The sequence below is a fragment of the Phyllostomus discolor genome, chromosome 4, assembly GCF_004126475.2.
Source record: "Phyllostomus discolor isolate MPI-MPIP mPhyDis1 chromosome 4, mPhyDis1.pri.v3, whole genome shotgun sequence".
NCBI lineage: Eukaryota > Metazoa > Chordata > Mammalia > Chiroptera > Phyllostomidae > Phyllostomus > Phyllostomus discolor.
The window spans coordinates 168,676,189-168,690,993 of NC_040906.2; the positions used below are offsets into that span (position 1 = coordinate 168,676,189).

Sequence of the window (14,805 nt, forward strand, 5' to 3'; positions counted from 1 at the left end):
GCACCTGACTAAAGTCAGGTATTGCATGTTTTAAAAATTCATACAGCACACTGGTTGAAAAATTGCTGACACAGGGGAAACATGATTGAAATGGGGAAATAGAATGGCAAAAATATTGAAGAACTCAATGTGGAAAACCAAATTGTAAGCTCACATAAGTCTTAAGGATGAAAATTTTCATGAAATACAGGTACGGAAGGCTTCACTAATCACGTACAACAAGCAAATCATAAAGAAAAAAATTGTTAAATTGACATTAAAACTGAAGACATGAAAAAGAAGAAGAAAGAAAAAGAAGAAGGAAGAAGGAGGAGGAAGAAGAAGGAAGAAGACAAAGAAAGAAATAAAAAAAGAAAAAATGATGGGAAAGAAAGCTAAAAATATTTTCAAAGACTTCTAAAGTACAAGTCTAGATGAGGAAAAATATCTCTACAACATCTGTAACTGTAAAGGCTTTATATCTAGAAAACATAAGGAACTCCTACAAATGAGTAAAAAAAAGACTAGTGACCCAATAAAAAATGAACAAAGAACACCAATAAGCAATTTTCAGATAAAGAGATCCAAGTGCTCAAACTTATTAATAATCAGGAAACACAAATTAAACTAAAAAGATACCATTTCAACTAATCAAAATGGCAAAAAACTTTGTATCTGACATTTTCTAATGTTGAGGAGGTAGGGAAATACAACTTCTAATATATTGTGAAAATATCATCTTAGGTACATTTTATAGAGCCATTTTGTAACATTGGCATTACTACTATAATGTTATCATATCTCAAAATCTGAAAAATTGAGCACTAAAAATAACAGGGCTTATAGGAAAATAATGTTAAGGCAAAATTTACCTAACTGTGTGACCAGGGCACTAACAAAATCAATAACTGGTATAGGGGAGATAATCCTGACCAGTTAGGAAGGCAGCTCAGTGTGTCTAGAGGCTGTCATAGTGAATGTTAAAAGTACACAGAAAATAATAGTATGGAAATGCTGGCTACGTTTCGATTATAGAGAGCAGCTGGCAGATGCTAGAACAAAGCAAATGGAAGAGCTCTGAGAGAGGACTGCCGTTAAGGTGAACTCAGGAGATGGTGCAACCTGCCATTAGTCAGAGATGGCACAGTGCTGGCATTCAACTCTTAAAGAGGGAGGAAGATCTGGGCGTAGATACTCATTTTTGGTTGTTTAATACAGTCAAAAGCCCCTGCTTCCAATGCAGCAGTGAAAAAAGGGCTTTTCCTTTTATGCTGAAGGCTGTAATTCTATTCCTGCTCGTTTGTCTCCCCTTGCCTAGAAAAACTGCATATGAAACAATGTGACTTCTAAGTGAAGCTTTCATTATTCTCATTTCCCAATTATCTATAAAGTAATTGCATTACAGAAACCCTACCAGAACACAATAGTACACTACAAACACCTTAAACCTTGGCAAATTTCACTTCTACATATCTTTTGTGGAGAAACTCTTGCACAGTCACAAAATGACAGATACAACAATGTTATAACAGTGCTAACGTGAAGAACACCATCTAATAGTTGTAGAGAAACCAATAAATTTGTTTAGTCTTACAAAGGAGCACTCATCAGTAGCTAAAATGAATGATCTAGAAATATATATAAAGATAAACAAAGATAGATTTCAGGATGGGGGGCTAAGATGGCGTCCGAGTAGGAAGGAGCAGATTTGGCTTTCCTCTGCTCAGGGGAGAAAATCCTGACCAATCTATTGAGTAGAGAGGCAAGCAACCAACATACTTCAGCATTTTTGAAAATAGGGGACCAAGGATTGTGGCAGAACCGACAGACCAAAGAATGGACCCTAAGAAGAGTGCTGCAACAAGGTGGGGTCCCGGGACCAGCGTGTGGTCTCAGGGCTGCAGCCCCAGGCCCGGGCTGCTGCTGGGTTTGCCGTAGGGTCCTTGGGGGAGAGCCAGGTCAACTGCTCCCTCCCCAGCCAAACAAGGTCTGAGTGGCTCTGGGAGGAATCCAGGTGCTGGCAAACACACGGGGGCTGTGAGCACCTTTGGAGGCAGTGACCCGGACCCCCATGGTCACTGGTCTGGCTGGAACGTTTGGCGGCGGGAGAAGCCAGGCCACTGTGGGGAGCAGCAGGCTTGAACAGGAGGCATTTCTCAAGAGGAAGGAGTGAATAGACACAGACGCTGTTTGGGGAATTCTCCTAAAGTGATCAGTGGCTCCAGCCTCCCTGCTACCCAGCCGTGGGCGTGCCAGCGCAAGGGGCGCTCGTGCAGGGAGAGCATTCCCGCACCCCAGTCCACAGCAGTAACCCTGGGGAAAGACCTGATTCCCACACCCAGGGCACAAGGCTAAGGAGCCAGTGAGAGCTCTGCTGGCCCAGGAAGAAAAGCCAAACCAATCATCCTTCAGCCTGCCTCAGCCAGCAAGAGCAGAAAAATGGGTTTGGCCACTTTGAAATCAAGAGACTTTTTAATTTGATTCTATTTTTTTTAACAATTTTTAATTTTTTAAGTTTTATTGTTTTTATTCTCTTTTGATTTCTTTTTCCTCTCTTACCTGATTTCTTGTTTTATTCCTTCCTCCTTCCTTCCAATTTTATCTCTTCTTCCTTCCTTCGTCTACCTTTTCTATTTTTACTTTTTTAAAATTTTTTCTAAACACCTACAAGTGAGACAAAATCCTGGATCTGTGAAAAGACCAAAGTTGAACCCAAAGAAGGGGCATCACAACAGCTGGGACAGTGAGATAAATTCCACTCTGCTATTACAGAGAACCTGCAAGTTATTGCATATTTGTATTATTATTATTTTTCCAGTGTTCCTACATCTTTTTTTAATAGTATTTTTATATCCCTCTTCTTTTTGTATAGTCTGCTTTGCTAGGCTGGATGTATTGTATGACCTGACAGCTTTCCTCTGATATCTCTTTCCATACTGTATTACTAATCTACTGTCCTTTAACTCACCTGTGTCCCATTAGCACACTACTCGAGGTTCTGTACTCCTTATTCTTGTTACCTAGATCTCATAGACTCTGTCATATGATTGTTGCCATAATATTATTGTAAATAACTGCTGTTCCATGCAATTGTAATTACTTCCCAACACCCCCCCCCCCAAGATCTTAGCCCATTTCAAAGTTTCCTGAACTCTGTTACTGTAGTGGTTAACTCTATTCTCTCATACACTACGTGTATTTACTATCCTTTACTCTCACCTTACCCCAGAATCTGACCTCCCACAACCTCCCTGCTTTATAGATCCAACTCACAATCCTTCCTTCCCCAACAAGAGTCTTATCATCTTTCCATCCTTTCTAAAAATCAGCTAGCTGGGTGGAAGATCACGGTTAACACTATACATAGTCAAAGGATCTCCTATCTCTTCCCTACTTGCTACTACTGTAAATAGCATAGAATTCTCTGTTGCTGTCTTAAACCATTTTGCCTCCCCCCTCCAACTGATGACAAAAAAGAATAGGTGGAGGAGGTGAACACCAGGATACCCACTGGAAGAGGAAACCCAACAACAAAGGAACCACTAACAGATAACAACAGAAGACGGTGAAGGAGGGAGTAGTAACCACACAAACCTCAATCCAAGACCTATCTGGAAATACAACTAAACAGTAGAGACAGTACCCAATACAAACAACTGCACAAGAATTCTTTAAACCTTATACACACAGAAGAACCAGCTTCAACACAACCTGCCCTCACCAGCACAACAAAATACAGAAGGTGGTGGACAGAGTGACCCTCATTTAACCAGCTGGTGGGAAGGAACCACCAAAGAAGGACTCAACAACAATCAAAACCCAAAGGCAAACACAACGACAGCCCAAGATCAGTGAGCTTGGGAGATCAAGGAAACTGCACCACTGAAACTCACTGCTATTCTATTAAAGAAGTTCACAACATAAACCCAAGGAGCCAGAACAGATCAATATAAGAAGCTGAGGTGAACAAGAAGAGTCTCACAAACAATGGGAAGACAAAGAAACAATCCCCAAATGAAAGGAAAGGAGGAAGCCTCAGAAAGAATGCTAAATGAAATAGAGGCAATTCAACTATCAGATATTGAGTTCAAAGCAATGATTGTCAGGAAGCTCAATGAGCTCACAATGAGCTACCAGAAACTACAGAGAAGCTACAATGAACTCACTGAAAACTACATCAGCATAAAAAAGGAAATAGAAACTCTCAACAAGGGCCAAAAGGAAATGAAGAATACAATTTCTGAACTGAAGAACATAGTAGAAGGAATGAAAAGGAGGATCGATGAAGCAGAAGATCGGATCAGCGAGCTAGAAGACAAAGTAGAAGAAAACACCCAGAAAGAGCAAGAAAAGGAAAAGAGGCTCAGAAAGAATGAAGAGGGATTAAGAGAAATGCAAGACAATATGGAATGTAATAATATCCGTATAATAGGGATACCAGAAGGAGAAGAAGAAGAACCAGGGATAGAAAACCTATTTGAAAAAGGAATGATGGAAAACTTCACTAATTTGATGAGAGAAAAAGTCACACAAATCCAGGAAACACAAAGAGTCCCAATCAAGAGGAACCCAAAGAGACCCACCTCAAGACACATCATAATTAAAATGGCAAAGTTTCAAGACAAAGAGAGAATCTTAAAGGCAGCAAGGGAGAAACAGGAAGTAACATACAAGGGAGACCCAATAAGGCTAACAGCTGACTTCTCAATGGAAACACTCCAAGCCAGAAGAAAATGGCAAGAAATAATCCAAGTAATGAGAACCAGAGGCCTGCAACCACGACTACTTTACCTAGCAAGTCTCTCAATCAAGATAGAAGGCCAAATAAGAAGCTTCTCAGACAAAAGAAGTCTAAAAGAATACACCTTCACTAAACCAGCTCTGCAAGAGATGCTAAAGGGACTGCTTTAAGGAAACAAAGGAAAAGAGAGAGCGAGAGAGGAACACACATACATAAAAGGCAATGACCTGGCTGGCGTAGCTCAGTGGATTGAGCGCGGGCTGCGAACCAAAGTGTCACAGGTTCAATTCCCAGTCTGGGTACATGTCTGGGTTGCAGGCCATGACCCCCAGCAGCCGCACATTGATGTTTCTCTCTCTCTCCCCCTCTCCCTCCCTTCCCTCTCTAAAAATAAATAAATAAAATCTAAAAATAAAATAAAATAAAAGGCAATGAATAAGTACCTATCAATAATAACCTTAAACGTAAATGGATTAAATGCTCCAATCAAAAGACATAGAATAGCTGACTGGATAAGCAAACATGACCCACACATATGCTGCCTACAAGAGACCCACCTCAGGATAAAAGACCTGCACAGGCTGAAAGTGAAGGGCTGGAAACAAATTTTCCAAGCAAATGGACAGGAAAAAAAAAAAGCCAGGGTAGCAATACTCATATATGACAAAATAGATTTCCAAAAAAGGACCATAAAGAGAGACCCAGAAGGTCATTTCATAATACTCAAGGGAAGAATTCACCAAGAAGACATAAATATTGTAAACATATATGCACCCAACATAGGAGCACCCAAATACATAAAGAAAATCTTAGAGGACTTCAAGAAAGATATGGACAGCAACACAATTATTGTGGGGGATTTTAACACCCCACTATCAAAAATGAACAGATCTTCCAAACAAAATATCAACAAAGATATTGTGGCATTGAACAATACCCTAGATGAAATGGGCTTTACTGATATATACAGAACCCTCCATCCCAAAGAAGCTAAATACACATTTTTTTCAAATGTACATGGAACATTTTCAAAGACTGACCACATGATAGGACACAAAACAAGCCTCAACAATTTCAAAAAAATTGAAACCATACCAAGCATTTTCTTGGATCACAAGGGACTGAAACTAGAAACCAACCCCAAGGAAAAAACCCAAAACACTCAAATTCATGGAGATTAAATGCATGCTATTAAACAATGAATGGGTCAAGAATGATATTAGGGAAGAAATCAAAAGGTTTCTGGAAACAAATGAAAATGAACTCACAACAACCCAAAACGTATGGGACACAGCCAAGGCATTCCTGAGAGGGAAGTTCATAGTGATACAGGCCCACCTAAAAAAGTTAGAAACATTTCAAACAAACAACCTAACCCTACATCTACAAGAACTCGTGGAACAACAACAAAGGCAGCCCAGAGCAAGCAGAAGGAAGGAAATAACCAAGATCAGAGCAGAATTAAATGACATAGAGACTAAAAGCTCAATTCTAAATATCAATGAATCCAAGAGCTGGTTCTTTGAAAAGATAAAACCGACAAGCCTTTAAGCAGACTCATCAAGAAAAAAAGAGAGAAAACCCAAATAAACACAATCAGAAATGAAAGAGGAGAGATTAACCTGGCTGGCGTAGCTCAGTGGATTGAGCGCGGGCTGGGAACCAAGGTGTCCCAGGTTCGATTCCCAGCCAGGGTACATTCTTGGGTTGCAGGCCATAACCCCCAGCAACTGCACGTTGATGTTTCTCTCCCTTTCTCTCTCTCTCCCCCCCCCTTCCCTCAATAAAAATAAATAAAAAAATCTTAAAAAAAAAAAGGGATTAAAAAAAAAGAAAGAAAGAGGAGAGATTACAACAGATACTACAGAAATACAAAGGATTGTAAGAAATTACTGCGAAGAACTGTATGCCAAGAAATTTGAAAACCTAGATGAAATGGACAAATTTCTAGAAAAATATAATCTTTCAAAACTCAATAAAAAAGAAGCAGAAAGCCTGAACAAACAATAACAGCAAAAGAAATTGAAGCAGTAATCAAAAAACTCCCAACACACAAAGGCCCTGGACCAGATGGTTTCACAGGAGAATTCTACAAAGCATTTAAGGAAGAGCTAACCCCTATCCTTCACAGACTATTCCAAAAAATCCAAAAAGATGGAAGACTACCAAACTCTTTTCATGAGGCCAACATCATCCTAATTCCAAAACCATATAAAGACACAACAAAGAAAGAAAACTTCAGGCCAATATCACTGATGAACATGGACGCTAAAATCCTCAACAAGATACTGGCAAACGGCATCCAACAGTACATTAAGAAGATCATACAACATGACCAAGTGGGATTCATTCCAGGGATGTAAGGATGGTACAATATTTGCAAATCAGTAAATGTAATACATCACATAAACAAAAGCAAAGACAAAAACCACATGATCATATCAATAAATGCAGAAAAAGCATTTGATAAGGTACAGCACCCATTTATGATAAAAACACTCAGTAAAGTGGGAATAGAGGGAGCATTCCTCAACATAATAAAGGCCATATATGAGAAACCTACAGCCAACATTATACTCAATGGGCAAAAATTAAAATCTTTTCCACTAAGAACAGGAACAAGACAAGGATGTCCACTTTCATCACTTCTATTCAATATAGTACTGGAAGTTTTAGCCACAGCAATCAGACAAGAAAAAGAAATAAAAGGAATCCAAATTGGAAAGGAGGAAACAAAAGTGTCACTGTTTGCAGATGACATGATAGTGTACGTAGAAAATCTTATAGACTCCACCAAAAACTGCTTGACCTAATAAATGAATTTGGCAAAACAGAGGGATACAAAGTCAATATCCAGAAATCAAAGGCATTTCTGTACACCAACTATGAAACAGCAGAAGCAGAAATCAAGAAAAAAATCCCATTTGAAATAGCAAAAAGAAAAATAAAATACCTAGGAATAAACCTAACCAAAGAGGTAAAAGACCTGTATTCAGGAAACTACATAACACTGAGGAGAGAAATCAAGGAAGACACAAACAAATGGAAACATATACTGTGTTCATGGATTGGAAGAATTAATATCATCAAAATGTCCATACTACCCAAAGCAATTTACACATTCAATGCAATACCTATTAAAGTACCAATGGCTTATTTCACAGACATAGAACAAACACTTCAACAATTTATATGGAACCATAAACGACCCCGAATAGCTGCTGCAATTTTGAGAAAGAAGAGTAAAGTAGGAGGGATCACAATACCTGACACTAAACTATACTACAAGGCCACTGTAATCAAAACAGCCTGGTACTGGCATAAAAACAGGCACATGGACCAATGGAACAGAACAGAGAGCCCAGAAATAAACCCAAGCCTCTACGGTCAATTAATATTTGACAAAGGAAGCAGCAACATAAAATGGAGTAAAAATAGCCTCTTCAACAAATGGTGTTGGGAGAACTGGACAGCTACGTGCAAAAAAATGAAATTCGAGCACCAACTTACACCTTATACAAAAATAGATTCAAGGTGGATAAAAGACTTAAATATAAAACGTGACACCATTAAAGTCCTAGAAGAGAACGTAGGTAGGAAAATCTCAGATATTTTACGCAGAAACTTTTTCAATGACTTGTCTCCTAGAGCAAGGACAAAAAGGAAAGAATAAACAAATGGGACCTCATCAAAATTAAAAGCTTTTGCACAGCTAAGGAAAACAGTATCAAAATAAAAAGAGAACCAACTGTATGGGAAAACATATTTGCCAATGATACCTCAGACAAGGGTTTAATCTCCAAAATATATAAAGAACTTACACGACTCTACTCTAAGAAGACAAGTAACCCAATTAAAAAATGGGCAAAGGACTTGAACAGACACTTCTCCAAGGAGGACATACAGAAAATCCAAAGACACATGAAGCGATGCTCAATATCGCTAGCCATCAGAGAGATGCAGATTAAAACCACAATGAGATACCACTTCACACCAGTCAGAATGGCCATCATAAACAAAGCAACAAACAACAAGTGTTGGAGAGGATGTGGAGAAAGGGGGTCCCTAGTGCACTGTTGGTGGGACTGCAGACTGGTACAACCACTATGGAAAGCAGTTTGGAACTTCCTCAGAAAACTAAAAATGGATCTGCCTTATGACCCAGCAATTCCATTGCTGGGACTCTATCCTAAGAACACTAAAACACCAATACAAAAGAACCTTTGCACCCCGATGTTCATAGCAGCACAATTTACAATAGCTGGGTGCTGGAAGCAACCTAGATGCCCATCAGTAAATGAATGGATCAAAAAACTATGGTACATTTACACAATGGAATTCTATGCAGCAGAAAGAAAGAAGGAGCTCATACCCTTTGCAACAGCATGGATGGAGCTGGAAAGCATTATGCTAAGTGAAACAAGCCAGGCAGTGAAAGACAAATACCACATGATATCACCTTTAACAGGAATCTAAACAACAAAACAAAACAAAACAAAACAAAAACTAGCAAAATATAACCAAAGACACTGAAATAGGGGATAGCCTGACAGTGGCCAGAGGGGAGAGAAGAGGGAATTCCAGGGTGGAATGGGTAGGGATTACAGGAACAAATTTGGAGGACACATGGACAAAAACTAGGGGTGGGGGGCAATGGGGGGCAAGAGGGGAGGGTTGGGTGGGTGGGCTGGAATGGGAGTAAGTGGGAGAAAACTGTACTTGAACAACGATTAAAATAAAATAAAAAAAAAGATTTCAAAGTTGTAATATTGGCATAAAAATACTCAGCATCATTAGTAATGAGGGAAATGATCATTAAAACCATAATGAGATGCAATTTCACAGACACTAGGATGACTGTAAAAAAGACAGATAATAACAAGTGTTAGTGAGGATGGAAAGTCACTGGACCTCTCACATATTGCTGGTGGGAATGTAGTCACTTTAGAAAACAGTTTTGGCAGTTTGCTAAAAAATTAAACACAAATTTGCTAAATGATCCAGCAATTCCACTCCTTGGTATCTACTTAAGAAAAATGAAAATATATATCCACACAAAGACTTACATACAAATGTTCCTAGCAGCATTATTCTTAAGAGCCAAAAAGTGAAAACAACTCAAATATTCATCAACTGGTGAATGAATTAATAAAATATGGTAATAGCCATACAATGCAATAATATAATAATATTTATCAATAATAAAAATACTTCTAGCCCTGGCTGGTGTGGCTCAGTGGATTCAGTTCTGGCCTGTGGACCAAAGTTGTTGGTTCGATTCCCAGTCAGGGCACATGCCTGGGTTGCAGGTCAGGTCCCCAGTAGGGGGCGTGCAAGAGGAAACCACATATTGATGTTTCTCTCCCTCACTTTCTCCATCTCTTCCCCCTCTCTCTAAAAATAAATAAAATCTTAAAAAAAAATAAAACCTTTAAAAAAATGCTTATAGCTACAATATAGATGAACCTGAAAATGTTATACTGAAAGAAGACACAAAAAATTGCATATTATATTTCATTTATTTATGTCCATTCATTTGTATATGTCCAGAAAAGGTAAATCTTAGAAACAGTGATTGCAAAAGAACACAAAATCTTTTGAGGTCAAGAAAATGTTATGAAATCAAATTATGTAGGTATTTGCAAAACTCTATAAATTTGGTATAAATCACTGAATTATAAACTTAAAATGAGTACATTTTATGTTATGTAAATTATACCTCAATTAAGTTGTTAAAAATATGTTCAATGAAAAAAGCAAGTTGTCTGATCTATGACAAGTGGGGTACCATTATGTAAAATCTAAAATAATAGTATAATGTTGTGGGCATACATACAAGGTAGGGCAAAAGTGAGTTTACAGTTATTCGTATGGATAATAATACAATAATTAATAAATATAGTAATATAAGATTACACTGTTTCTTGTACTCACAACTGTACACCTACTTTAGTCCCATGCTATATATAAAAATATATAAAATCATACAGGGTAACAGTTTGCACCAACTACAGAATAGTGCTTACCTATAGAGATGAAAAAAAGTAAATGAATGGGAGAGAGGTTTTTGCTATATCAATGATGTTTATTTCTTAGGGGAGGAAAAAAAAAGAAAAACTTAGCAAACCCAACCAAATACTAATATCTTATGCAGTTTGTTAGGGTATTTTCTGCAAGCCTGAAAAGAAAACCTCACCTTTGCTCAATTCTGTGTCTTTGTGGACTTCTACCATATTAGCTGGTGTACAATGAAGAATTTCAGGAGACAGAACCTCAGAGTGCAATGTTAACTCAGCAGAGAACTCCTGGGATCCATCGTTGTAGTCTACAGATCCTGATAACGTGCTGCTTAATTAAAACACATCCTTTATGATAAACTGGATAACAAAGCAGTAAAATAGTTCTAAGATCTATAATAAATAAGCACTTACACAGAGAAATCATTCTGTTTGAGAATTTCCTGAAGTCTCTTCTGAAATTTTTTTTCACTTTCTGTTGCTGGCACAAACCTGCGATCTTTGAATTTTAAAAGTGCATTAAGAAAAATGTAGATAGCAAATGAATGAAATTTTTTCTTTTCTCCTAAAATAGCTTTTAAAATAGCAATTTCCTATCCTTCTCTTGACACATATAACACCACCTAAAAGTAGTTCTATTATAAAAACAAACAAAAGAGAAATGGTTGTTATTGAAGCTATATAATTAAGCACTTAAAGTCAGTTCAAGATTAAGTTCTGCAATTATAACTTAAATCTAACACAGAAAAACACTGTGCTCTACATAGACATGTACCATACACTGAAACTAGAAATTTTCCCTTATAAAATATTTCTATTTTAAAAGGCACTGAAAATTTATCAAAGTACGCACTCAAAATTTATCAAAGCATTTTTAGTGTCCAAGACACTATAATAAAATTTTGAAATTTTGATTGGACTTCAGTATAGGCTTACTACTGTATTTCAAATACTTTTGCCCTGTGAATTGTCTTTTTATTCTTTTATCTTTAATTTAATATTTTTGTTGTGTCCATGGCATTTATTTAAGCCCCCTCAAATCCTTTTTGAAGTAGCAGGGTTTCATAATAAACAAAATGAGTACTTTCCTCAGAGGTCCAGAAGAAGATGATCAAAGTGAGAGTTTGTATGATATACTGGGATAATAATTTGGGGCCATATTTCATGGGTACATTTTCAAAGCTTAATAAACAGTGTTTTCAAGTTGGGATTCATAATCTTCTATGAGTATTCTGTAGCTCATTTAGAAATACAGAAGGTTAAAGTATACTAGAGAATGAAAAAGGAGCAAAAATGTGACACAGGAGGACATAGGTATGGTGAAAACCAAGGGCAACGAAGACACCAATTTCTTACGGGAAAACAGACAATGAGTGACTCTGAAGGTAACAAATTCCTGGTTTGGAGCAATGATAATAGAAAAAACATCTAGAAAATTTGAAGGTAACTTAAAAAGTAAATTTTAAGGTCAAGGTAAAAACTCAATGACTTAACCTTTTCTATTAAAATATCTTGTTTAAAAATCATTAGAGTATTACGTGGTTTATACCTTGTGATTCAGGTTGGCTAATTTGAGAAGTTTCATTTCTGTTTCTTCGCCGTTGCTTTTCATCTTCCCATATAGCCTGCAGACCAGGGTTTCCACCAATTTGAGCTGTAATCACAAGAATACTTCACTACTACAAGGTTAGAGTAAAAAATACTTACTTAAAAAAAGAAATCCAAACTTTTAGAAAAATAAATACCATCTCTTAAGAAAAACAAAGCAGACAAGCTATCCCAACCTACATTTCTTATGCTACTCTGTTTTTAGTTTTCTTCCCAGTGGTTCTCAAAAACCCAACAAGTGAATAAGATTCAAACATTTGATGATAGCCAGTAACCTACGACCTGGCACATACCCCAAATATTAGAAGTCAGATTATATTAATTTTTAAAATACTGGCTAATTTACTTGTAACATTTACTGTAGGTCCATGACTGTGCAAACATACCCATATGAATGAAAATACAAATAAAGAATAATCTCATCAGAGGTACAGAAGCAGTTGTACCTCTTCATAACATTTGGTATTCTCCTTCTATAACATCTTATATCTCTCATAATGTTTTCTTCCCTATTATTTCACTCTACTTTGGTCATTAATTTTTACAAATAAAAAGTTATATTAAGAATAACTATACACACACACACACACACACACACACACACACACACATATACCTTCAATGTCCAGCCGATTTAAGATATCAGCAGCTACAGCATCTACTTCTAATTCACATGTACTCTGTGGTTCAACACCTTCCAGTATTAATGAGCTGTATTAAAAACATACCAAAAAAATCACAGTAATTATGTAAGGGCAAATTTTCTAAAAATATTTTCTATATAATTTTTTATGTTTAGGTGGTAAGCAGAAAAGTCAGTGATATATTAATTCACAAGTATTCATGACATAATTGATGTTGTATATATACATATAAAAAATAGAAAACAGGAAGAGAAAAATATAAAAAATACTAGTATACATACAACTCAGTTGAGATCCATTTGCAGTACATTCTATACATTTAGGTTCATTATATTTTATATATAAGGAATGTACAACATTTCAGCATGTGGGCCATATCCAGTACAGAATGGGATAACAGCGGGTAACTCAGAGATGTATCAAAAACCATACAGATATGTAATCATTTGCCCAGAGGCATCTTTCTCAGCAATCACAGATTGTTTAAAAACTAAGGAGATGGAGATGGGCGTGGTAGGGGGAAAATAGAGACAATTGTACTTGAACAATAATAAAAAAAAATGAGGAGAGAATATGCAACAAGAGATGAGGGGAGGTGAGTACACTGAAAAGTGTGCAAATGATACTATTCTCCCTGCCCCCAACTACTGCTAAGCTGGAGAATGCTTTAAAATTCTCCCTAACTACAGATTTGAGAAACCATGTGTTCAATAGTAGGATCATAGCTAGGAAATGTAATACCACAAAGTCATTAATTTTTATGAGAACTACAGAAGGCTGTTCCTGCTAATGTGCTTTGACTCAAAAGTTTGTTTGTTTTTTAAATCAGAGCCACAAAAAAAGATTAGGACATCAATAACTGTTCCTGCTTGACAGAATAAACATACAAGTATCTTCTAGGGTGAATCTCACTCATTCCAAAATTTAGATGTCCTACCCATACAGACATCAGATGAAAATGAGAGAACCATGATTTTACTAGAAAGTGGATGATGGCAGATTTCATTCACATTTGTATTTGAATTTTTTAATGTTTTAGAAGAAATATATTAGCAAAACCTCATTTTCCATAGTCTGTCCCTAAGAAAATTTTGATGAAACATTAGAAATTAATGGTAAACCACAGAATTTTTACAATTCAAATACATATACATGTATATACAGATAAAACATAAAACATATCTTTATCATTGATAGAAAAGAAACATATTAGCCAAACTATCACTATATACCCATTTCACTTTCAAAAAACTAACTCCTCAATGCTATCTTCTTCATTCATATAATTTAACAAAATCAATTTTGCCATAAAATAACATACCAGATAAACAGTTTAGGGTCAACAATTTTCTCCTTATACTAAAAAACTTCACAAGTTTTGAAAGAACTATATTGTGAATTTCAAAGGTAAATTTTGAAGGAGTAACACATCTGTGACAAAGGATGGAAACAATAAAGTCAAAAATTACAATCTCATAGTAGAAATTTACAGCGATTTCTTGCCCTTAATAAAAAGCTATTTTAGACATTCAGAACAGGTGATCCTAGGAAAATGAAATAGTTTTCAGAATTAAAACTTTCCAGTACACAGAAACAGTGCGTAAAAATTTGAGTAAGCAAACACATTCATTTTAAGCCATGAAAGATAAGAGATAACTATGGTAGACAATTGTACCTCTCTGAACACTTCTGTTCATAGCTTAACAAAACAGTCCTCCTAATTAGAATCAGTGTTGATGGAGCTCAGACATCTGTAATTTAAAAAATTTCTTCAGATCATTCTGATGAGCAGCCAGGGTTGAGATTACTGTAGAAG

The 14,805-nt window shown here is 36.6% G+C and overlaps 1 protein-coding gene across 6 annotated transcripts in view; it reads right to left on the reverse strand.

Moving 5' to 3' along the window:
- Nucleotides 1-14,805, reverse strand: part of REV3L (REV3 like, DNA directed polymerase zeta catalytic subunit) — a 171,622-nt gene that overhangs the window by 83,583 nt on the left and 73,234 nt on the right. For 5 of the 6 annotated variants that reach the window (XM_036024574.1, XM_036024575.1, XM_036024573.1 and 2 more), the window contains 4 exons: nt 12,962-13,056; nt 12,287-12,391; nt 11,152-11,236; nt 10,917-11,068 (listed from right to left, as the gene is read on the reverse strand). In XM_036024574.1, coding sequence (XP_035880467.1) covers nt 10,917-11,068; nt 11,152-11,236; nt 12,287-12,391; nt 12,962-13,056 — 437 coding nt within the window. The remainder of the gene's footprint in view (nt 1-10,916; nt 11,069-11,151; nt 11,237-12,286; nt 12,392-12,961; nt 13,057-14,805) is intronic. The other variant, XM_028509048.2, reaches the window with a different exon arrangement.